The sequence below is a fragment of the Sorex fumeus genome, unplaced genomic scaffold (genome assembly GCF_029834395.1).
Source record: "Sorex fumeus unplaced genomic scaffold, SorFum_2.1 ptg000037l, whole genome shotgun sequence".
Lineage (NCBI taxonomy): Eukaryota > Metazoa > Chordata > Mammalia > Eulipotyphla > Soricidae > Sorex > Sorex fumeus.
In genome coordinates, this window is record NW_026606094.1 from 34,648,849 (window position 1) to 34,674,073 (window position 25,225).

The 25,225-nt window shown below is 38.8% G+C and overlaps 1 protein-coding gene across 4 annotated transcripts in view; it reads right to left on the reverse strand.

The window, feature by feature from the left end:
- Window positions 1-24,309, reverse strand: part of PCLO (piccolo presynaptic cytomatrix protein) — a 382,693-nt gene extending 358,384 nt beyond the window's left edge. For all 4 annotated transcript variants that reach the window (XM_056118261.1, XM_056118260.1, XM_056118262.1 and 1 more), the window contains exons 1-2: window positions 23,900-24,309; window positions 15,561-17,337 (exon numbers count right to left, since the gene is read on the reverse strand). In XM_056118261.1, coding sequence (XP_055974236.1) covers window positions 15,561-17,337; window positions 23,900-24,153 — 2,031 coding nt within the window. In that variant the 5' untranslated portion in view covers window positions 24,154-24,309. The remainder of the gene's footprint in view (window positions 1-15,560; window positions 17,338-23,899) is intronic.
- Between the last annotated feature and the right edge of the window lie 916 nt (window positions 24,310-25,225).

The window sequence follows — 25,225 nt, forward strand, 5'->3', positions numbered from 1 at the left end:
GTCACGTAATGAGATTTAAAGACGACCGTTGGACTAGAGCTGTTACTGATTGGATTCCACGGGATGTCAAGAGACCGCGTGGCCGCCCACCTACCAGATGGTCAGACTTCTTTGTCAAGATCATGAACGATCGGTTTGAGGCCCTCCATGTTCCCAGAGCGAAGAGATGCCATTGGGCTACACTAGCACGCGACAGGGACGAATGGAGACGTTACTGGCACCCGCTCGAGCAAATCGATGACTAACGGGAAGTTAAGTGGTTTAAGTGGTTATTTTACCCAATATTTTGTCCTTTCAATGACCAGATTTTCTTCATTCTGTTAAATAACAGAATTAAAAAAGACATTTTAAGCCTGCAGTGATCTTCCTCACTGATTACATCAGATATAATCATGATCTATAGCTATCACTCTATGAAAAGCATTTTATTCTCTTACATATTTTTTAGGAAGCGCCTCCTTTTGATTTAATTCTAATGGCATAATCTGTTAAAATAGAAGTGATTTTCAGCTCTAAATTTACTCAGTACTGAGAAAATCAGCATTCCAATTAAATAGAAAGATACCTTTCCTATACATTAAGAAAGTTAAAAAGTATAAAACAGGGGCTTGAGAGATAGCACAGCGGGTAGGGCGTTTGCCTTGCACACGGCCGACCCAGGTTTGATTCCCAGCATCCCATATCATCCCCTGAGCACCGCCAGGAGTAACTCCTGAGTGCAGAGCCAGGAGTAACCCCTGTGCATTGCCAGGTGTGACCACCCTCCCCCCAAAAAATAAAAGCAAAAAAAAAGTATAAAACAGTGGAGTCCATGCCCAATTCAATCAGCTAATCAGTGGCTGAATAAATAGCAGTACATAAAAAATAAAATAAAAGTATAAAACATATGCCAATATTAATATTATCAACCGTCTTCTTTCTCTTGCCATGTCCTTCACAGTACACTTAAAGAAAATAAACAGTAGTGTAAAGAGAGCAAAACTTTACCCTCTCACAAGTTACAGCATTTATATCTTTATTGCATTCTTGACTACTTTAAAAGTGTATCAACAATGCTTGTGAAAAGAAACTTCCTATTCATTCCCTTCCATTTCCAGAGCTGATACCCTTCACTCACTTCACCTTATCTTCTCTCAAACACTTTAAACCAGCTAATACAAACTAAATGGGCTGACTCAACCACCACTCAAATCTTGTTCTAATACCCATAAAAAGTTATTTCTTTATAATAAATTCAAAATATATTATTTTGGTAGTGTTCTTATATAGACACTGAACTACTACTATTGACAGGTCTACATTCACCAAATGACAAGGCGACAAATGGTAAGGACATGTGGCAGTAGTCCTTCTACCGACTCCAGGGTTTGACCCTTTAAACAATATAGGTGTTTACAGATATCTTTTGACTAAAATTATTTTTCAAATGTTCTCTCAGGCCAAAAACATAGTATAGTCTCTTGCCTTGCACATGGTTAAAACCAGTTCAAATCCCTGACACTGTCTATGGTCCCCTGCAAACTTCCAGTGCTGATGAACTGAGCACAGAGCCAGGAGTAAGCCATAAACATACCTGAGTGTGTCCCACAAGTCATAAAAAAGTGTTCAAAATAGACAAAATCTATATTATTCTGCTACTCCCACTGTTTTCCCATAATGTATATTAGATTTCTGATTTACTTTCTTTTCATGTGCAATTCTCTCCAGAAACCTAGCTGATATGATACTTTTGGTCATGATAAATCTATCACCATTTTGATATAACTAAAAAAGTGTGACCTATAATTAGTGTTCACTAAACATTAATATTTGATGTGTTACATACTGCCCTGCTTTTCATCCTAGAATCTCTTATTCAGCATAAATGAATTTACTATCATCATTTCCTCCAACACATCATCTATTAGATGCCCTTATTATAAGCAGTTGATTCCCAAGTTCTTCAGAGCTAGATCTTCACTCCATTAGAGCCACAAAAGAGGGTCAAGAACATTTTAGACTTTATCACTTTTTCCCCATGTTACAGATCTCAGATTATATCATGGCCAAGACAGATTCAGAGTTGAAATCTTCCTCAAGGAATTGATAAACAAGTTCCCAATTCCCTACTACAAATAGCACCAAAGTATTCACTAACATGACACTCTAATTAGTAACATTCACTTGATAGGGAAAAAATGTAAGAAATAGTCTCAAGAAAGCTTACAACCTCATTGGTAAGGACACTTAGCTTCAATATGGAAGAAATAAAATGAAAAAAATCTAATTTTGCAAATATAAATATTTCTATTTCTGGGTCTGGAGCAAGAGTACAGTAGGTAAGGTGTTTGCCTTTCATTGGCATTCCATATTATCCCCCAATCATGGCCAGAAGTAATTTCTGAGTGCAGAGACAAGACCAAAGCCTGAGCATTACTGGGTGTAAACCCAAATACAAACTAAATAAATAAAGATTTTTCTAAAAAAAATTCTATTTCTTCAACTATTTGTATATTACATATTTTAATTAATTAAAAAATAAAGATTTCTGGACGGGGGGATGGGGGGATGGGATGGGGGGATATTATCCATGGTGGTGGAAAATGGGCACTGGTGGAGGGATGGGTATCTGATCATTGTATAATTGAAACCCAAGCACAAAAAATTGTAAATCTACAACTGTAAAAAAAAAAATAAAATAAAATAAAATAAAGGGAAAAAAATAAATAAAGATTTCTGTTGCCTCCACTTATGAAGGCTTACTAATAGAATGTGTATAGATGGAATTCAAGACTTAAAACAATAATTTCCTGAAGGGACCACTAATCCAAAAAAAATCTCATTAGTAAAGCATGGTATTCTGATGCAAAATGGGGACCCAGTGACTGCATCCAAAAGACCCAGAATGACTGCATGAGCTCAAATGAGGAGGTGACAACATCCCATAATAGGTCCTGAGAAGTCTCCCGAGGACCATACTCCGGTCTTACAGTGCTCAGGGCCAAAAGTTCAATGATGAATCCATCCTGACTGAGGGAAGTGCATATTACTAGGAAAGAACCCTGCACCAGACCAATTTGGGGCATGATCATGCTGAACAGACCTGTGACAAATGGAAAGATGATTTTCCTTTAAAATCTTTGATTGAGGACAAGAGAGGGTAATCTATTCTTGGGCTTTCTTGCCTTGCTTTTCTTACTCAAAAGAGTCACCTACAACTGTCTCATAAGTAACTACTTCTATTAATTCTAAGGAAAGAACAAAAGAATCAAGGGCTATTTATTTTGTCTTTTGACTAATACAGTACATAAATGAGAGTAAGAAAGTGGTCATGAAAGATTTCTTCTTTCTGAGGTTACTCTGATTTCTCAAAAGACCAACAAATAATTACTAGAACACATCTTCCTATTAAATGAAATCCCCAGGTTCTTTTTTGCTGAGGCTTTATGGCTGAGCTGTGAAATTTAGGAACACAATTTTATTAGCTAAGGCTCTGCTGAATAATCATAAGTCTTATTTATATATTTTAGAAAATATCACCTGAAGATTAATTGTGAACTTACAGAGTTTTCTCTATTGGTGTCACTTTCAAAAGAATGATCCAAACCAGTGTATGTGTGTGTGTGTGTGTGTGTGTGTGTGTCTGTGTGTGTCTGTGTGTGTCTGTGTTCTGATTTTGGACTATAGTGCACATACTCAGGTCTTACAATGCTCAGGGCCATCAGCACTATAGTTGCAGCCATGCAGTGTCAGGGATGAAAGAACTCAGGACCTTAAGAATGCAAAGCATGTATTCTACCTCCTCAGCTGTATATCACTCAGATCTAACTTGTGATACTGGACCCAATACTAAATAATTCAATAACTTCCCAAAGTTTTTTTTATAATTTTCTCTCTATAAAAAGAATATTTATACTTTGGACAAACTGGCAGGCTACCGAATGTAGTCTGTCCACACGGCAGAGTCTGGCAAACTCCCCGTGGCATACCCAATATGCCAAATACCAGTAACAATGATGGGTCTCATTCTCCTAAAGAGCCTTGAATATAATCTCAGGGCTAGGATGAAGGAGACGTTACTGGGGCCTGCTCGAGGAAATCGATGAATAACAGGATGATTTGTGATTGTGATTGATTGTGAAACAGAATTAGTGATTCAATTAACTATCACTAAATGTCAATTGGAATTTGTATTAAGATCAATAACAAATGTTCACATATTAGTTTAAATTTTAAAGCAACTTACATTGCCAATAGGTTTTTACATTATGAAAAGTATAATGTCATAAATAAAAAATGTAAAATAGTAAAAAAATTAAAGGACCTGACCAAATCTACATCAGGTCAGTCACTGGTCACTGTCCTCCCGTTGTTCATCGATTTGCTGGAGCGGGCCCAGTAAGGTCTCCATTTGAGACTTTTGTTGTTACTGTGTTTGGCATATCGAATACATCATGGGTAGCTTGCCAGGCTCTGCCATGCAGGCGAGATACTCTCGGTAGCTTGCCAGGCTCTACGAGAGGGGCGGAGGAATTGAACTCGGGTCGGCCATGTTGGCTGCGTGCAAGGCAAACGCCCTACCACTGTGCTATCGCTCCAGCCCACATCAGGTCAGTAGCTGCTATAATTATATTCAAATTAGACAAGTCCAAAACCCATATCCTTTCAACTTTACCATTTGATGACTATTTCCTATAAAACTACAGATGGGATGGAGAAGAGACCACTAAGTAAATGATGGTTGGAGGGTTCGCTTGGGATGGTAGATGTGTGCTGAAAGTAGACTATTGACCAAATATGATGACTGATTAGTGCATATATTTCATACCATAACACCTAAAAGGAGAGCGAGAGTAAGAGGGAATGTGTCTGCCACAGAGGCAAGGGGTGGGAAGGGGTGGGGGGGTGAGAGGGACACTGGGAACATTGGTGGTGGAGAATGGAGATTGGTGGAGGGATGGGTATGCAAGCATTGTTTGACTGAAACATAATCACAAAAATTTGTAAGCCTGTAAAAAAATACAAAATAAATAAAAATAAAAATAAACTACTGTAGAATTTCAAATATGTTAAAGTAAGGGAAAATTAAAGAATGGATTCTTTTTCATCTTTATATTTATCTTTTATTTTATTCTGGACTAGCAGCCACATGTGGTGTTACTCAAGGGTTAGCCCTGGTCCTCTACTCAGCAATCACTTTTGGTGTTTTTCGTGGGGACCACATGTGGTGCTGGTTATCTAAGTCAGATTGACCACATGGCACCTTACCTACTATACTATATCTCTCTATCTCCTTTACTCATCTTTAAAAGTGGATACCACCTCATTAAAAAGAACATTAAGTGACAAAATGCACTAGAAGATTCTGAAATGCAGAGTTCAAACTATGATTTATATTTTGTACAAGGTTTTTAGTCACAAGGCAAACATGACTATAGTAAAACTGAACTTCCCTTTCAAAGATAATTCAAGCTACTTCTAAGTGAATTGATGGAAATATTCAGCAAGAGATATGTTGTTTTCTCAAGGAATGTGAACAGTGAGTAAGTTAATCCATAACTATACTAAGTTTACTGAACCAGTGAATGATTTTGTGAAGTGTGGGCATCTGCTTTCACAGAAGAACATCTGTTATTATCAAGCTATCATTCCCAGTTGCAATCACATAATCACATATAAGTGCAGGCTTAGAAAGAGCTAAATACTATAAAAGCTAAACCTTCAGGGGTCAGGATGAGTCTTGATTGGTGAAGATCATGTTTTGCACATGCAAGGTTTAAGAGTAAATCCCCTGACAACCACTGAATCTGGTCACAATAATTTTAAGAAACAACAAATATGGGACAGGAACAATAGTATGGTGGATAGGGTGGTTGTCTTATACACGCCAACCCAGATTTGATACCCAGCATCATCCCACATGGTCCCATGAGCACTTTCAGGAACAGTTCCTGAGTGCAGAGTCAGGAGCAACACCTGAGCATTGCTGACTGTAACTTTAAAAAAAAAGGTAAAGAAAAAGAAAATTCAATACGGATAAACACACCGTGAAGCATCCACTCATGGTGACTAAGCTCACTGGGTAGAACATGTGCCTTGTAGATATCAGGTCCTTACCCTGATTCCTGGCACCAAAACTAATTAATAAAAGCTGAAAACAAAAAAAAATGGCTTCAGTTCCAAGGACTAAGTGCAAGAGCACAGCATGAGAAATATACATCAATTTTGTACAGAAACATCTGTATCATAAGTAAATGGTGCAAACTGGACATCACAAAAAGTGAGGTAAGTAAACATGGTGTTTATAAAAATATTTAATATGAAATCTTAAGCGACAGTCTATTTTTTTATCTTCATTAGCAAACAGTCCCAGAGGGCTTGGAAGTGCTCCATAGCACTCGCCTTGCATACATGAGGCCTGGGTCAACTTTCACTACTGCCAAAAGAGAGATAAACAGATAATGATTTTAAAGCTTAAGATTTTTCTATGATGTGTTTCATCTAGTTTTAAATAATAGAAGAGATACAATATGCATCAGAACGTGTCCTGAAAAAGCCCTTAAGACTCATTTATTTCTAAATATCTTAAATTTACAGTCAAGGAACTTTATTTTTCTTTATTGGTTTTATATAAAAATGGTGCCAGCAAAAGTACACAAGACTGAGATATAGAAAATGTATAAAGAAACTGCCCAAATTTGGCAGCATAATCATTATTCTGAAAATTGAGACAGCATCAAAAAGGATGCCAAAGCTAAGGATGTAAAATCAAAACTCATTACCTTCCATCCATCCTTTCCACATCACATAACTATTTAGCTGATGGTGTGATAAATTGGAAACATCTAAATTACTTCTGTTTAATTATAATTATTACATGAATTTTCAAGGATTAAAAAAATTTTTTAAAAGTATAGTACGGGGGCCAAAGATATAGTATTAGCAGGTAAAGCACTTGCCTTGCCCATGGCTGACCAGAGTTCAATCCCCAAAATCCCATATAGTCCCTTGAGGACCACCAGGAGTGACTCCTGGGCAGAAAGTCAGGAGTAACCACCAAACATCACTAGGTTCAATAAACAATAAACAAAAAAGTATGACAATAAACAAACAAAAGTATTCAATAAACAAAAAAGGTATGACAATAAAACAAAAGCCTCTCTATCACCATGTCTTATTCTTCAATCAATATTTACAATTGCTTTGAGCTATTCTGTGACTGCCATTAACATCAAAACATATTTTTGATTTGTAAATTTAAATATTATGTAAAGAAAACTAAAGGGGCCAAGGAGATAATGCAAAGAGACTGGACATGCCTTGGGGCTGGAGCAATAGCACAGCGGGTAGGGCGTTTGCCTTGCACGCAGCCAACATGGCCAACACAGGTTCAATTCCCAGCACCCCATATGGTCCCCTGAGCACCGCCAGGAGCAATCCTGAGTGCATGAGCCAGGAATAACCCCTGAGCATCGCCAGGTGTGACCCAAAAAGCAAAAAAAAAAAAAAAAAAAAAGAGACTGGACATGCCTTGCCAATGCTACACCCAGAATTCAATCCCTGGCTCCCTGGCACAGCCAGGATGGTTCTGGGGTACTTAGTACTTCCAGGCCTGAATAGCACCAGTGTACATATACATATATATATATGTATTTGTAAACATATACATATATATATATATATATATATTGCTTTACATGTGAGGATACCTAGGTCCAAAACTTAACCACACATTGTCCCCTGTGCACTGGTAGGAGGAACCCTTGAGCACAAAGCCAGGAAAAAATATATATATGTATATTTTATGCTATGTAATCTATTTTGTTTTTATCTGCTCTTTTTTTCTATTAAAGTCTTTTAAAGCAATATGATTTACAAGTTATTCATGACTAAGTTTCAGGTATATAATGTTCCAACACTAATCCTTTCACTAATATCAACTTCCCTTTACCAGTGTCTCCAGATTTCCTCCCATCCCCATGCCTCTCTCTATGACAGGCATTTTAAAATGTTAGGCATTATGGTTTACAATAATGTTACTGAAAGGGTTTCATGCCTGACACATTCCAGCTAGACACCTGACCCAAGAGTAACCAACTCCCTCCACTGTTGTCTCAGTGTCCCCCGCTCCATCCAATTCCTACTACCCTCCCCTGTGGTCTGCACTCTAGTTCTCAGTTTCTGTTACCTTTGGGCAATTGCTATTCCTTTACTATATTTTTATTATATCCTAAATATGAGGGCTGGAGCGATAGCACAGCGGGTAGAGCTTTTGCCTTGTACCAGCTGACCTGGCTGACCCGAGTTTGATTCCTCTGCCCCTCTTGGAGAGCCTACCAAGCTACCGAGAGTATCTTGCCGGCACGGCAAAGCCTGGCAAGCTCCCCATGACGGCATATTTGATATGCCAAACACAGTAACAATAAGTCTCACAATGGAGACGTTACTGGGCCCACTCGAGCAAATCGATGAACAATGGGAAGACAGTGCTACAGTGCCTAAATATGACAGAGGTCGTTGGGTATTAGACCCTCTCCTTCTAACTTCACTCAGCATCAGATTCATTCACATAGCAGCAAATTGCATCATTTCAACTTTTCTTAGAGCAAAGAAGTATTATATTTGTACCATAGTTTCTTTAATCAGTTATCTGTTCTTGGGCCCTTGGATTGGATAACTTTCTGTTTTTGTTTATTTTGGGAGCCTCAACAATGCTGTTCCACAGCTACTCTTAGCTTTGTGCTTAAGCACTGCTCCTACCAGTGCTCAGGGGACAATGTGATATTGACTTGAACCTAGGTCTCACACATACAAAGCATGTATTCAGTCCATTAAACAATCCCATGGCCCTCTAAGCTGCCTTATTTATTTAAAAAAACTAACTTACATGATCACTTAGTTTAGACCTTTAAAGCAATATCCAAGGAATTATATTGAATGCATTTATTTAATGCATAATAAAATAATGTGCAACTTTTTATATTTAATCTTGTATCATCTCAAATTCAACCACTGTTAAACAAGCGTATTTTAGAAATCATTTAATGTCTTTCTTGTCTTTTTAAATTATTACTGGGGTATATACAGTCATCTACTCTATTCCCCCTCTTTATTTTCTAACAAGAAAATCTCCTAAGGTGATTATGATATCAAAATATGTGACATTGTGGATATATATATATGAATATATATACAATTGTTAACATGTACCTGTTAGTAGGTAAGCTGGAAGGGAGACAAATTATAAAGTGACAATCATTCTATACAGTCTTTCACAAGTGAAGTTTTTTATGTTGATCTCATCTTGCTAAGATAATAAATTCATCATATTCCCAGCTCTAGAATTTTTTTAAAAAATTGCTTCATATCAACTGCCCTCTACATTCGCAGAGTATTATAACTTCCTGATTACTCATCTTTTTATAGAAGATGATGAATTGTTCTGTGGAAGTCTTTCGAGTTTTTTCCTTATCTCTAGAAATGAAATATTTTACCAAGATGTAGCTGAAAGTTAATATTATTCATCTTGCTTGGCTCCTGATGGACCTGTAAAATATGAAGACCACTGCTTTTCCATAAGTCAGAGGCATGTTACTCGAGAGATTCCCATCCATAACCTTGATTTTTTCTATCTTAAATTCCTACTAGAAGTTTAAGGTAATATAATCTACACTACTTGCAACTTAGCTGTCACATTTTCAGAGTGCCCAGAGTCCTGAGTGAGTCTAAGAGATATATACAATGCTCGAGCGGGCCCAGTAACATCTCCATCGTGAGACGTGTTACTGTGTTTGGCATATTAAATACATCATGGGGAGCTTGCCAGGCTCTGCTGTGAGGGCGAGATACTCTCGGTAGCTTGCCGGGCTCTCCAAGAGGGGCGGAGGAATTGAACTCGGGTCAGCCATATTGACCACTTGCAAGGCAATCGCCTTACCCGCTGTGCATCTTTCTCAAATGTTCACAATTCCAAAGTAAAAGTCCAACAAGAATTTTAGGCACTATGGTTTGTGACAAAATGTGTATTCCTGTGACAAAAAGTGCATTTCCCCAGGCTCCATTTCACCGTAGGCAGGTGAAGACTGGAACACCTCACCTTCTCTTTTCAAAGCTCTAGTTGCCCCACATCAAATACCACACCCTTTCGCTTGGAGAATTCTTTAACCATTGAGAGGGGGAGAAAAATAAAGCATCCCTCTCTATCTTTCCATTGAAGATTATATAAGAGTGCAGAGTACAATTTGTTTAAGCTGAAGTTCTTCAGTTACTATAATAGATCATGACATCTATTATTTGATGTCATGACTCACTGTTCCATTCTCTGTCCCTTGATTCCTCAGTGTGATCAGAGAATTATGTGAAAGTAGTTTTCCCAGATTTTTGGCATCACTTCATTTCCATCTCCATACTACCTCTTAGGTACTTTCCAAGACAACAATTTATACTATGGGTGATCATTCCCATTTTCTGGAGCTATTATACTTTCAATTTAAAATGAGACCAGTAAAGAGAAGAGATGGACATATGTGTGCTCCGTTGTTCTTTCCAAGAACTCTACAGCTGTCTTTGCTTAGATTTTAGAATGGCGAAAAATGTTTTTAGGAAAAAACATAAAACAAACAGGGGCCAGAGAGATACTATAGTGGGTAGGGTTTTTGACTTGCACATAGCCAATTGAGGTTCAATCTCCAGCATTCCATAGGATCACCTGAGTCCTGGCAGTAGTAACTTCTGAGCACAAAAGTAAGAATAAGCCCTGATCACAGTCTGAAGTGGCCTATAACCAGAACCAAAAAAAAAAAAAGCCAAGAAAAATCCTTTATTGGCCCAGGGATGTGACTCAGTGGAACACAGAATCTGTGTATGTATAAGCCCATGAATTAGACCCCCAGTTACTGCTTACATTACGTGTGATTCTGGCACTTGATGGACCCATCCTCAGCATTACAAGTACAACTCACAGCACAATACAACCCAAAGTGGACCTGCATCAAGCATTATAGCAAAAAGGGAAAAAAACAGCCCATTTTCTTACAAGTTCTTTCTGCTACTCCATCAGGAATATCTTCCCAGTTCTAGTTCTCTTTCTCTGCAGGTTCCAAACTCCTGAATTTGAAAAAAGTCCTAGACTTTTCACAACAGCACTTAGTACATTTTTCCTCCTTAGTTTCTTACTAAGCATAGATACTGTATTGGTATAATGACCCAACAAAGGTACCCAACTAAGCCACTTAACTGACCTGAAGAATTTCAGACATTTTTGCTCTGTGGTATGGTGCAGTAAGTGGGAACCATTTACATGCAAGTCTAGGTATATTTTTTTTGTTTTGAACTCCTGATGGATGGCCATGTTTTTCCTAAATTTATATATATATATGTATATATGTGTATATATATGTTTGTGTGTATGTATGTATATATATATGATTTCAGCCAAAAGACTAATGAGTCTATTGGTCATAGGAACCAAAATTGAGGTAAAAGATTTACCTAAATCCATTTTATCACTAACATTTATTTCATTACTAATCTTCTGGAAAATGACAAATTATTTCATATATTTCAAATTTTCCTAAGAATAAGGAAAATTTCAAATATCAGAGATAAATTTTTACTAAGATATCTGTCCATCAGGACCAGAGAAATAGTACAGGGGTTACTGAACTTACCTAACCTGTACCTGACCATTCTTTGGTCCCTGTTACTGCATATGGTACCACAGGCACTTTCAGGAGTGATCCCTAAGCATAAAGTCAGGAGTAAGCCCTCAGTACCACTAGGTGTGGCCCAAGAAATAAAATATAAAATAAAATATCCTAAATATATATATATAGATAACCACCAAAAAGAATAAAGTAAATCAGCAATGACAATAAAAACAATAACAACAAAATATCATTTTGCCACTAATTAGAAAGACAATTCTGTTTCTGTGGCAGAAGCAAACCCAGAGAGAGAACCAATATTATTCTTTTAATGTAACAATATGAAAAGATCCAGTAATAAAAAGTCCATGCTTAGGGTCAATAGATTATTAAGGACTAGTTAGAACCACAAACATCTTGACAATGATGAGAATTCAGTTTATGTAAATATTATCCTCAGAGTGACAGCTGGGTTTGTCTAAAGTGTGTGTATGTGTGTGTATTTATGTGTTTGGAAGAGAGGGTAAGATTATTAAGTTTACTTCAGAATATAATCTCCTTCCTCATTATCTGCATTGCAAACCATAATGACCAAAAGTAGAGATAGAATGGGGAATAATGTCTGCCATGGAGGCGGGGGGGGAGGGGAAGAGGGGTATACTGGGGATATTGGTGGTGGGGAATGTGTACTGGTAGAGCGATGGGTGTTTGATCATTGTGTGATTGTAATTCAAACATAAAAGCTTATAACTATATCTCACGGTGATTCAATACAATAATTTTTTTAAAAAATCTCCTTCCTAAAGCTTGTGCTTGAGTTTTTGGGTTTTTTTTTTTTTTTGCTTTCTGGGTCACACCCAGCGATGCTCAGGGGTTACTTCTGGTCTGCACTAAGGAATTACTCCTGGCGATGTTCAGGGGACCATATGGGATGCTGGGAATTGAACCCAGGTTCGGCTGTGTGCAAGGAAAATGCCTTACCCACTGTACTATCACTCCAGCCCCTTGTGCTTGAGTTCTGATATCTCTCCAGTTCTTCCTTCCTAGACCTAACAGACACTTGAAAGCCGGGATTTTCATAAGCAACTTAATCAAAATTCTTCTGTGTTGGTAACAAAACATATCTAGGAATTTTCTTCTGTTTTCTCAAAATGTAATATGAGACCAGTATTCTACTTTATCCAAAGACTATTAAAGTCACACTATAGGTAGTAACATGCATACAAACATCAAACTTAAAAGTAATAAATTCAAAGGTTGACCAGCCTCTGCCCCGGACCCTACAGAAAAAAAAAGTGTTAACTTAATCTGCACATTAAGAACACTTAAACCTCAAATGCTTGTGCTCCATTGGGAAGATGCAGAGAACTTTGCTTTCTTATGGATACTAGTAACAGTTTGTAAAATTTCATCAACCTATGTCTAAAGCAGACTCTCAGACTGGATCCACAACTCTAACTTCCTAACCTGCTGATAACAGAGGAGTTTAAGGAACTGTTTGATTGACTGGATTAAGGAAGATATTTTCCTGAGGTTAAAAATTGGAAATTAGATTGTGATTGTTATTATGAAGACAAATGAAAGTTAGAATGAAATCCTACTATTATTAACACAGATCAAATAACTTTTGATTACAATCTCAAACCTCAACAATTTGTAACATTGTGTCTATGGAGAAAACAAGTTAAGATTAATTTTAAAAGTCAAATGTGTTCAAAATTCTAAATAGCCATGTAGCACTATACTGAAATTTCAAAAAGACTTGATATATTTAAAATAAGTTCAGTTAATTGTATTAATCTAGTGTTTTTGGCAGAGAAAATGTTATTATTTTCATTTTTTTCAAGTATTGCATTGTTAAAGAAACAACAGATCAGCACTTTTTGTGGGGAAGGGATCCCATACCTGGCTATGCTCAGGGCTTTCTCCTGGCTCTGACAGCTCAGCAGTGACTCCTGGCAGCCTCAAGGGACCATATGCGCTGCCTGGAACTGAACCCAGTGGACAGTATGCAAAGCAAGCACCCTACTGGTTGTACTACTTACTCTGGTCCAAATCAATTCTTCTTTATATTTTCTGTTTACAATTCTGTTTCACCTAAGATATTTCTATGTGACCATAAGTATTTACATATAAAAAATAAATGTACAGACCAAACATAAACATAATAAACCATAAACGCATTTACCTTAAATAGAATTTTAAGATTTTTTTCACAACACCCATATTTATCATTCATAAAAAAATCCCCAAAAGTACAAAAGTGTCCACACTTTCAGGATATTTAAACCTATAATCCTTTACTACCTGATGTGATTTCCTTCTTGGCTGTCCATAAACATAATGTAGAGACAGTCCACTAATAGCTCTCCTCTAGACAAATTGATTTATTTCTGTATCTTCTTATCTGGTGAAGGCTATCAAAACATTCTTTAAATACACATTCTATTATACCCTTCACCTTTTAATTCTTATTTTATTTATATGATTGTCCCATCTTTATAGTATTATTTCCTAGCTCTAGAAATGTTCTGGGCTTTTCTAATAGTTTCTGCCTTTTCATACTTTTCCCTCAACAAATCACTACCTCTTAAAATGGTAGGGCCTTTAAGTTCTGAGTTAACATTAACAGATTTCCTAAGAATTACTTCTCTGTCCAAAATCAAAGTAAAAAACAAAGAATTTATTTGTTTTGAATGAGTATGTTACTGGCTTCTTCGTAAATGGTGTGTCAGGAGAACAGAGAGATACAGCACGTAGGATGTTTGCCTTACATGTAGCTAATCCAAGGTTCTCTCCCTGGCATTCCATATGGTCCCCAGTGCACCTCCAGGAGTAATTCCTGAGTGCAGAGCCATGAGTAACCTCTGAGCATCACTGGGTGTGCCCCCAAATGGAAAAAAATTTAAAGTTTGTCAGGCATCCTTACTCAAAGTCTTGGTGATCTAACCTATTCTCCTCTTGAGAAGATGCCCATCAACCTAGATCTGCTCTAATGACTTCCTCATTTCAAACACTGACTTCCACTATGCTATGATAGATAATCCATTCCAATGGGGCAACACATGCTCAGGTATATCATAATGACTTGTATGGAAAGAGAACACAAAAGTATGAAATGTATATTCCACTTTATATTGAAATTTACCCAATGTTTTCCTAACATATTGCTTCCCAGTTGAGATTAGGTAGGAACTTGAACTTCAGTAGGCAGAAACTTGAACTTATAGTGTAACTAATATCACTGTATATTAAATAATAATATGAACCTTAAACAGAGAGTAACACAAGCAGATGCTTGGCATTTTTTAAATTAATTCTTATTTGCTTTACAGCTGTACTGTCCAAAGTGAACTAGTACCCTGGAAACTCTGGAGCCTCAGAAGGAAGTGGAGTATCATCTGGTAGTTCCCTTAATATAGACAGAATGGGTAGTGTAACTGAGTTATTGGGTGAAAAGGACTTTGGGGGGAGGTGGGGACTCCCAGTGTTACACAAGGATTACTCCTGGCTCTGTATTTAGGCATCATTCTTGGCAGTGTTTGGAGCACTTTATGTAGTGCCAGGGACTGAACCTGTAAAGTAAGCACCATAACCTCTATAATGTATGGAGATACACATGTGGTTAATTATGTTTCTGAAAAGAGGGTAGTGTAACAAAAAGTTTGGGAGTCCCTGTTTAATATGGTTATTTTATCAGAAAATGCAGAGATTTCAACTTATTATTGGAGAAGAGGTGTGTGTGCGTGTGTGTGTGTGTGTGTGTGTGTTTTATTATAAGTTGTAACTGAAATAGAAGGGGAAAGAGAGGAGAGAAATAAAGAAAGAATCATAAAAAAAATGCAGTGCCACTGTATCAATTAACAGTAAACTAAGCACCATCTGTGGAAGATGATATGGAGTTAGAGTATGGACAGAATGAACAAATACACTCACCTCAGTTAGATGAGGGTTAGGATTAAAACCACAGAGGCTACAGACAGTGGTTTGACACTCAGTGCATGAGTTAAAATTGGCCTTTTCTGGAACATGCAGGAGAAGCTCAGTGGTATTGCAAAGAGGACAGATGGTTTTCGGGAGGCCTTGTACTGAAGTCTGTCCAGCAGATGGAGAAATTGGTGGCTGCACAGGTTTCCCAACTCCAGCTTGGCTGACTGGTTTTGTAGGTTGCTGAGCTAAAGGCTTTGCTGGGCCAGGCTGTTGGGGTGAGGGCTTTGCTAGACCAGGCTGTTGAACTGAAGGCTTTGCTGGACCAGGTTGTTGAGCTGAAGTCTTTGCTGCGCCAGGCTGTTGAGGTGAGGGCTTTGCTGGGCCAGGCTGCTGAGCTGATGGCTTCACTGGGCCAGGTTGTTGAGGCAAAAGTGAGGGCTTTGCTGGGCCTGGCTGTTGAGCTGCAGGCTTTGATGGGTCAGGCTGTTGAGCTGTGGGCTTTGCTGGGCCAGGCTGTTGAGCTGTGGGCTTTGCTAGGCCAGGCTGCTGAGTTGCCAGCTTTGGTGGGCCAGGTTGTTGAGTTGCTGGCTTTGCTGGGCCAGGCTGTTGAGATTTTGTTGGGCCAGGTTGCTGAGAAATCTTCCCTGGACCAGGCTGCTGAGTAGGTGTCTTTGCAGGCCCAGAGGGCTGAGATGCTGCAGCGGGTTGATGAGCTGGAGACTTTGGAGTTCCTGGTTGCTGGCCTGGGAGCTTTGCTGGTCCTGGCTGCTTAACTGGAGACTTTGCAGGTACTGGAGGTTGTGCTGGAGGCTTGGGGCCAGGCTGCTGCGATGGAGGCTTCTCCGTCACAGTCGGCTGAACTTGAGGCTTTGCAGGTCCAAGAGGCTGAGCTGGAGACTTTGGTCCGGGCTGCTGAGCTGCAGGTTTCACTGTCCCTGGAGGCTGGGCTGGGAGCTTTGCTGTGAGGGGCTGAGGTGAGGGTTTTGCAGTTCCTGGTGGTTGGGCTGGGGGTTTTGCTGGCCCTGGTTGCTGTGCTGGGGATTTTGCAGGGCCAGGCTGCGGCAATGCAACTTTTTCTGGTCCAGGCTGCTTAGCTGGAGGTTTGCCAGGACTTGCCTGCTGAACAGGTGGTTTAGATGGGCTCTGCAGTGAGGGCTTACCTGATTCCCCTGTCACTGCATCTGATTGTTTAGTCTGAGGCCTGGCTGCATCTCTTTGAAGAGGCAACTTGACCGGGTCAGTCTGAGGAGCTTGGGTAAGCCCCTGAATGGGCTTTCCTGAAGGCTGTGATTTCATTTTTTCTGGTTGCTGAGAAGGTACCGATTTTTGGGAGACACCCTGCTGAAGGGGGGCTTTCACAGGTCCTTGCTGCTTAGGAGCTGGCTTGGGCGATTGCTGCGATGTAGGCTTGGCGATTCCTTCAGGTTTTCCTTGTTCTTTCGGGGCTGCTTTTTGTTTCTTGGTCGTTTCTTCCTGGGAGGCATCAGAGTCTGATATCAAATCAAAAGGATTGAATTTATTTACAACAGAGGAGACAGCACTTAAAGGGTTAACCTCAGAAAGGAAGCTAGGCATCATACTAGACTTGTGCTCTTCCTTAAAATCAGTTCTGGACTTGGATTCCTTTAAGCTAATAGTGGAAGGACTCCTTCCAGGCAACTTCTGCTCTGACCGAAAAGTGTCTGTAGTTCTGCTCTTACTTAGACCAGGCTGAGCTGCACGACCCGAATCAGGTGGTTTTCCAGGTTGCTTAGGAGAATGACTGCTATCCAACTCTTGTTTCCTGGAAGGGAGAAGGAAGATGATACAAAATAATAAAAATCAATTCCAGACAACATTTAAAAAATAATTCATTTCTGATAGTCTCACAATCATGAATGAATGTCAAAATATAACTAGAATCTACCTTTGCAATATGCTGTAAGAAGCCATAAAATTTTAATATCTTTGTTACCTTTTTCACAGGACTAGAGATTTTCCACAGGGTAAAGAAAAATATACCGGTTACTACATAAAATGAAAAATTAAGATATCAAGCGAGTGTGATAGTTCAGGGTATGGAGCTTGCCCTATGTGTGGCAAAACCAGATATGACACAGGCACTACATATGATACCCTGTCCTACCAGGAATGATCCCTGAGTGCAGAGCTAGGGGTAAGCCCAGAGAACCATTGGGTGTGGTTTAAAATAAAAGAAAAAGAAAAATTAATATATCTAGGAAGTGCCTATAATAAAAACAACTTACATTTCAGTTTAAAAAGAATCTTACATATTTAAAATCTAACTAACTATACTTAGTTATATTTAATTAATATTTATTTATAAAACTAAATAATTTTCCTCCTTTAAAATGTATGAGAGATATATTTGTTTTGGGGGAAAAAAGCCATATATTTATATGTATAACTTTACAGCACTCTGCCCCTTATACTATCTCTCCAACTGACTTAAAATTTTAATAATAATTTTTAGAAATTATTTTAATTTACAGACTAATACACAAGGCAGACTTTTAAAGTAAAGTTCTGAAGATATGATCAATTGTAAAGTGTTATGACTTAAGATTTTAAACAGTTCCTTCTCATATAAGCTTTTAGTCAAAAATCAAGTACACTAGTTTTGGAGGGGGAGCATACAGACTGGACTTTAGAGCCACAGCCTAGGATGTGCAAGGTTTATTCCTGGATTTGTGTTTAGGAATCACACCTCAAAGTGCTCAAGGAGTCATATGTACTGGGAATCAAACCAGGTTCAGTCACATGCAAGGCAAGTGCCTTACCTGCTATACTCTTTCTCAGGCACCACATTAAGCTTTTAATGAACCACTCTTTGCTGGTAAAAGTCATAACTACATTTATGAAGGAAATCAAATTTTAAGTATTTTGTTTGATATACACATATCTCTTCAACTTTGGAAAATACATTAAAAGGAAAAAAGAATCAGTGATTAAATACTAAATAGTTACAATAGAGTTTACAGGTCTTAATTTCATTGGTCAAAATGTAACTGGTAATGGACAATGGCTGAGCGATAGCACAGCGGTAGGGCGTTCGCCTTGCAAGCGGCCAACATGGCAGACCCGAGTTCGATTCCTCCACCCCTCTCGGAGAGCCCGGCAAGCTACCGAGAGTATCTCACCTGCCAAACACAGTAACAATAAGTCTCACGATGGAGATGTTACTGGGCTCGCTCGAGCAAATTGATGAACAACAGGAGGACAATGACAGTGACTAATGACAGAGGGGCTAGCACGGTAGCACAGCAGGTAGGAAGTTTACCTTGCACGCAGCTGACCCGGGTTCGATTCTTCCGCCCCTCTCAGAGAGCCCAGCAAGCTACTGAGAGTACCTCGCCCACAGGCAAAGCCTGGAAAGCTATTTGTGACATATTTGATATGCCAAAAACAGTAACAATAAGTCTCACAATTTGTTGTGAGATGTTATTAGTACCCACTCAAGCAAATTAATAAACAATGGGAGGACAGTGCTACTAATGACAGAAATCTTAAATTGCGATTAAGATAAAGGCATATAGAAAAGAATAATATCTGAATTTATGTCTTAGAAAAAATATATAAATTCCAATGAATCCAGAAAGCAAGTGATTTTCTAATAAGAAAATAGAATTCTTTGGTAGATCATTTTCTCTCGAAGAAAATTATAAAAAAAACTTTTAGTTTGACATGTCTCTGATATCTTTGCTTAAACAGGTAACTAGGAGTATTATGGTAATATATTAAAAGTTTTTAGACACCTTAAAAAGATGCATTGCTATATATTTCCATTTAAAAAAATACAGAATTCTACTTTACAGTACTAGATGCCTCCTCCAATATGAAAGCAAAAGTCAAAATAACAAATCTAAAATACATTATTTTCAATGATTCCCTGTTTAGAAAATAAAATTTAAAATAATATATTTCCAATTCTAGAAACACTCCTTATTCAATTAAAAATTTACTACTCCTTTTAAGGATGCACACTTACGGAGTATGTCACAGAATTTACTATCCGAAAAGCAATAATTTAGTCATTTTGGTAAATTGGTTCCCTTGTACTAAAAATCTATATAAAATGAGAAATTTATATTATTTTTATTAAAATTTCCTCTGGGAAATATTAGCTTCATGTTCTTGGAATATTATTCACCAAATCCCACATATGTACAAATAAAAAAATAAATTTCACAAGAACCAAGTAATTGTGATAACAATAAATACCAAAACTCACAGTAAACTACTTATAATATGTTATAATTGCACATACTTCCTTAGGTATAAATTGTACTACATTATAAAATCCCAGCAATAAAATAAACAAGGCTAGAGAGATAGCTCAAAGAACTGTGTAGAATGCCTTGCATGTGAGAGACCTGAGTTTGATCCCCAGCACCATATGGTCTCTCAAACACTACTGGGTAAGATCCCTAGCACTAATCTGGGAGTCACTCCTGAGCATCACTAGATATAGCACACAAAACAATATATATGCATACATATATATGTATATATCTATAACTTTAGTAGCTATACTTTATTAAGTATAATGACTGCTCTGTGGTTCATACTAGTTTGAATTGCTATTAAAAGACATCATTAAGAGAAGATACAGACAAAAATAGGAAGATCCACTCATGACTGTGGCCTTCAGTGATTTTCTATTTGGTATAATAGTGTTTTAATTAAAAAGTAAAATGACTGAAATATAATGTGTCTTGATACTAGACTGTGAACTCCCAGTAAAATAATGTGTTTCACTCATTTTTATATTACTTGAACAGAGCCTGCAAACAAACAAATAAGAAATAATGTTTGGAAAGTAAATGAATGAATGGATAACAATAAGGGAATAAATGAATGCATAGCAGGAATTTCAGGAGTGGGGAACCTTTTTCTGCCAAGAGTCATTTGGATATTACATCATTAACATCATTTAAAGGCCATATGAAACTGGCGGACTTGTAGCTAATGAGTAACCCATGTCTGTCTTCTCATGTACAAGGGTCATATGACAATTTCATGGGGCATACGAGGTTTCTATGGTCCCTAACTCTGTTCTAGATTAAAGTTTCTTGAACTCTTCCCACTTCAAACTATGAGTACTACAGACCTTATAAGGAATACATGGAAACATCCCATATTCATTTTAAACCTGGGCTTGGTCTGATCTCTCTAGGATGATAAAAGTCAAGGGGATGCCAATTCAATTGGAGTGACCAAAATGAGTGCTTAGGGAAATCATCCATCAAAATTCTTATATCCTTATTCAATTCAAAAGTTGTATATACTTATTCTATTAAAACATTTTTCAGTAAAACTTTCATAATGTAGCTATAAATAGAACGAGTAAAAATATTGCATCTCTCAGAGTCTACTATGAACCAAAACCCCAAAGTGTTTCCTTTGTAACCTATCTTCTATTTCTACTCTGTTAACTACCTATTTTTATATATGATCTTCCTTTTAATTTCATTTATATCATCGTGCACAAATTAGAATTTTCCCTTCATATGTTAGTAGAAAATCGTTTCATCTACCAATGGGATAAAGAGGTACTAAAGTGTAAAACTGTACAAGCAGTTACAATGCTAAATAATCAAATGAAACATAGCAGGCAATGACATTTTACTATGCTGAGTCACTTAAAATTTTATAGTATTAGAAATACAAGCAACTTTGGGAAGAGCTATTTATTTTTACACTGTAGAGCAGACTAGAATTTAAGGCATCAAGAAATTAATTCAATATAATATATAAAACTAATCACAGAAATCTGAATCCCTGATTCCTGGCAGAGATGTGGGGGATTGGACTGCCACTAAATTGCACCAAATTCTCCAAATGAAAAACAACACAGACTCAAGAATTAATGAATAATTCACAACAATTAAACATAAAACTTTTCTGTAGTTCTGCTCACTGCTTGTATTGATGTTATTATCTATAAAAAAAAGGCCCATCAAATTTTTTAAATATCAAACAAAAATGTCCCTGTCAACTCATCTAATTGATCCTCAAACCGTCTATCAGAGAGGGAAGGCAAATACACTTGCCTCATCTGGAAACAAAAAAACTGAAGCACATATGTCTGAGAGGTACACATGACTTAGCATGAATAAGTTAAATTTAACAAGGTTAACAATCTGAATATCCTTCCACTGTGAGGTAGCCCTAAGTATTGCTTGGGCAGTACCACATAGGCTGACTGAGCACTGACCATCCTAAGGCCTACACAGCAAGAGAGCTTTCAGTCCAAGTGCATCCCCTGACCCCTGAGCACTGCTCTTGTTCTCTTACTCTCAACCTCTATATTTCTTTAAGGAAAATCAAACCCCAGATGTCTAGTTTACATTATCAAATCTCTTGAAATTTAAAATAATATGTATATACTTTCCCATACGTACTTAGATTAATTACTATGTTTCGAAAAGCCATGATAGAACAAGTGCTTCTTAGATTCTCACTTGATGATAATGAAATAATAACTTTCAAAAGTATGTATTTTTCATAAGGATAGTATAATAAAAAAAGCAAAATCAGAAATGTATTGCACATACAGTGGATTTCATCAATAATCATTTTAGGCCACATATTGCCAATGAATAAGAATTCCACCAATATAGAGGCTTGAAAGCCCATTATAAATACTTCATAAAAACACTGTAATTTTATAAGATGTGCTATTTTTCAGACTTCTGAAAAAAATTAATTTTAAAAAATCAGAGCTCCTACTGTTCTTGTTATTTTTAACCAACATGCTAAACCTGTTGCTTCTGCCTCTCAGAAAAATTTGTGGAAGAACTAACATTCATATTGTTTTCTAAATGGTTAAAAAATTACTGCACCTCATTATCTTATGAAACATAATTTATGATCATTAAACATTTTTCTAAGTCGAAATGTCATTAGTAGAGAAAAGATATCTTATAAAGCTGTACTTCTTAAGGTAATGAATAACAAAGTCTTTATATCAAAAAATAGCTTGATAACTGCACTAGTTTGAAAATACAGGAAGACATTCAATATAAATAAGTTAATTTTTAACTACCATTGGATGTTTCATTTTAAGGAAATATAGTTATACCTGGAATATTTTAGGCACTTAAGGGTTCACGTGAAAATATTACAACTATCCATAAAACAGTATAGTTCTTTATGAAAATTAATATAAATATTGCTCAAAATTATACACATCTATTTGATTACTCTCGAGTGAAGTTTAAGTATATTAATAATTTACACCTATATGTTTGGGACTTTACTACTCCCAGCATTTAAAATGAAAATTGGAGGTTTTCCTTTAATCATAAAGCAAGAATGGATCGCGTTCAGCACCATGGACAGAGATCTGATCTCTACTGGAGGGTGAAAAGTTAAAGGGCTTGTTTACAATCATAGTCGGGGCAGGCACATTGATTATAACCTCTCAGTACTCTAATTAGAAAACAACTAATTTATTAGGATAAAGAAAAACGGAGAGCTAGGAAGGAAAATGAATGCATTAATGTTACGGGTTAGCTCCATTTCCTATGCTAGTTGTCATTTACTTGGTCTTTTAAAGTATTTCGGGAACTACTTTTAAAATAATGCAAATTTCCATGTTTTTCCAAAGACTATAAGCCACTTTCGCCTCCAAAAGAGCAGTCGTTTTCAAAAATAACACATGCTAATTCAGTTATGCACGTACAGCACCTGCTTTGCAGTGACCAAACCATCTGTTTAATGCCACAATATATTTCGGAGTCCCTCAATGAATATAAACGGTGTATCCATTAGGTACTTTCTACCTAAACAGCTTCTGTTCTCTGGGTGTGAGGTGGGAAGGAAAGACAAATCACCTCCAGAGGAATTAAATGTATTTTGTTACAGAAATATTTAAGACATCCACCACAGAGAAACAGATGCTGAAAATGCCCGAGGACATTTAAACAGAGGCAGGTAAACATCCAGCTCTAACCATTTCCAACACGTCCGTTTTACATTAATGGAAGACTTCCAGATTAGTAAAACACTGGTGGGCGGGCGTCTCTCCACGCCATTGGGGGCGGGGAGGGGAAAAGGTGTGAAAGGCCAGGAAAAAAAATAATCACAACCTAAAAAAAAAAAATCACAGTTTCAGGAAAGCAACCCTTGACTATCCCACCAGAAACTCTACCATGCATCATTTTTTTTTCCATCCTGCCCAGCAGAAGGCTTTAGGCTCTCTTGCTCTCCAACCTAGGGGAAAATAAAATGCACGGAAGGGGACATATATGTACTGCCGTACTCGCACATACGGACAGGCGCGGATGTGCAAGGCGAAGCCGTACATATATGCCCTGACATATGCATCATGCTGTGCGTGCCTGTGCAAGGAGGGCGGCTCCGCAGTGGCCGAGGGAGCGCTTCCCTTGGGCAGCCCCTGCGCCCTTGACATGACAGCCGCGATCTGTCTCCGCTCCTCTTCGCTCAGCTGGCTCAGATCCGCCTCCATGCCGGCCGGGATCGCGGTGTGCACGGAGCTTCCCGCCCCGCCGGCCCCTCCTCCGGCCGCGGCGGCTGCCGCGGCCGCCAGTCCTTCAGGGAGCCCCTCGCCTTCCAAGCTCGCCTCATTGCCCATGCTTCGGGGAGTCTGGGCGCCGCCGGGCTCCCTCCCGGCACCGCGTCCCGGTGCTGAAGCCCCCGCGGCCCGAGAGCGGGGAAGCAGAGCCGGGGGTCCGCCGCGAGGCGTGCAGGTGGCCAAGTCCCAGGGCTCGGGACCCGGCGGCAGGGGGGATGGGGGTTCAGTCCCGCTCGCAGGTGACGCCCGCGGCCGGTGCCTCCTCCATGTTGGACAACGCTGGGCAACCTTCGCCGAAGACGACTCCCAGCCGCCGCCGCCGCCGCCGCCTCCACGCCCCGAGCCGGGGAGAAGCAGATCTGAGCGGTGCCAGCCGGGCGCCGTCCGCCCCGCCCACAGCGCCCCGCCTCCGGGCCCGCGCCCTCCCAGCGCGCATGCCCAGCTCCGAACAGGTGATGCCCGTGTCGCCGCCCGGCCCACTCTGCGTCGCCCCGCTCGGTCCTCGCCCTCTGCACCGATTTAAAGGAGCCCAGCGAACGCGCAGCTCCCCGCCGGCTAGTGAACGGCTCCGAATTCTTTCAGGCATATTTCGAGAGGCCTCAACCTGAGCTTGAGCTGACCGCGCTCAAGGGTAGAGCGTGGAGGGCTGGGGGGGGGGGGGGGGGGGGGGGAGGGGGGGGGGAGACTGTGGCCGTCAATGATTTATGGGATTTGTAGTTTCGGTGTTTCTTTGCAAGGAAGGGGTTGGAAACATCCTACGAGGGTGGGTTGAAGGGATTGAAAAACTCCTGGGCGAAATTGCTGGCGATTTGGGGACAACTTTCCGAAAAGTACCTAAGACTGGTCCTTTCCATGTGGAACTTGTTCAGAACAATCCTATGGAATACTTTGAGCCTCAGGAAAGCAAGTAAGCGTTATCAGGGCTTCAATGTGCGTTAATACCCAAGAGGTGTTAGTCGAAAAGTAAAGGGCCATGGGAAATCGTGGATGCCTTTTTGTAGTGAGGTCCAAATTGTAGAAATGTAAAATATAGTAATATGAAATTTTGCAAAAATGTACTCAATATATCCTTGGTACTGGTGTGGACGCTTTACCCCCAATGACAAATTTTCTTACATAAAGTTACTGGGCA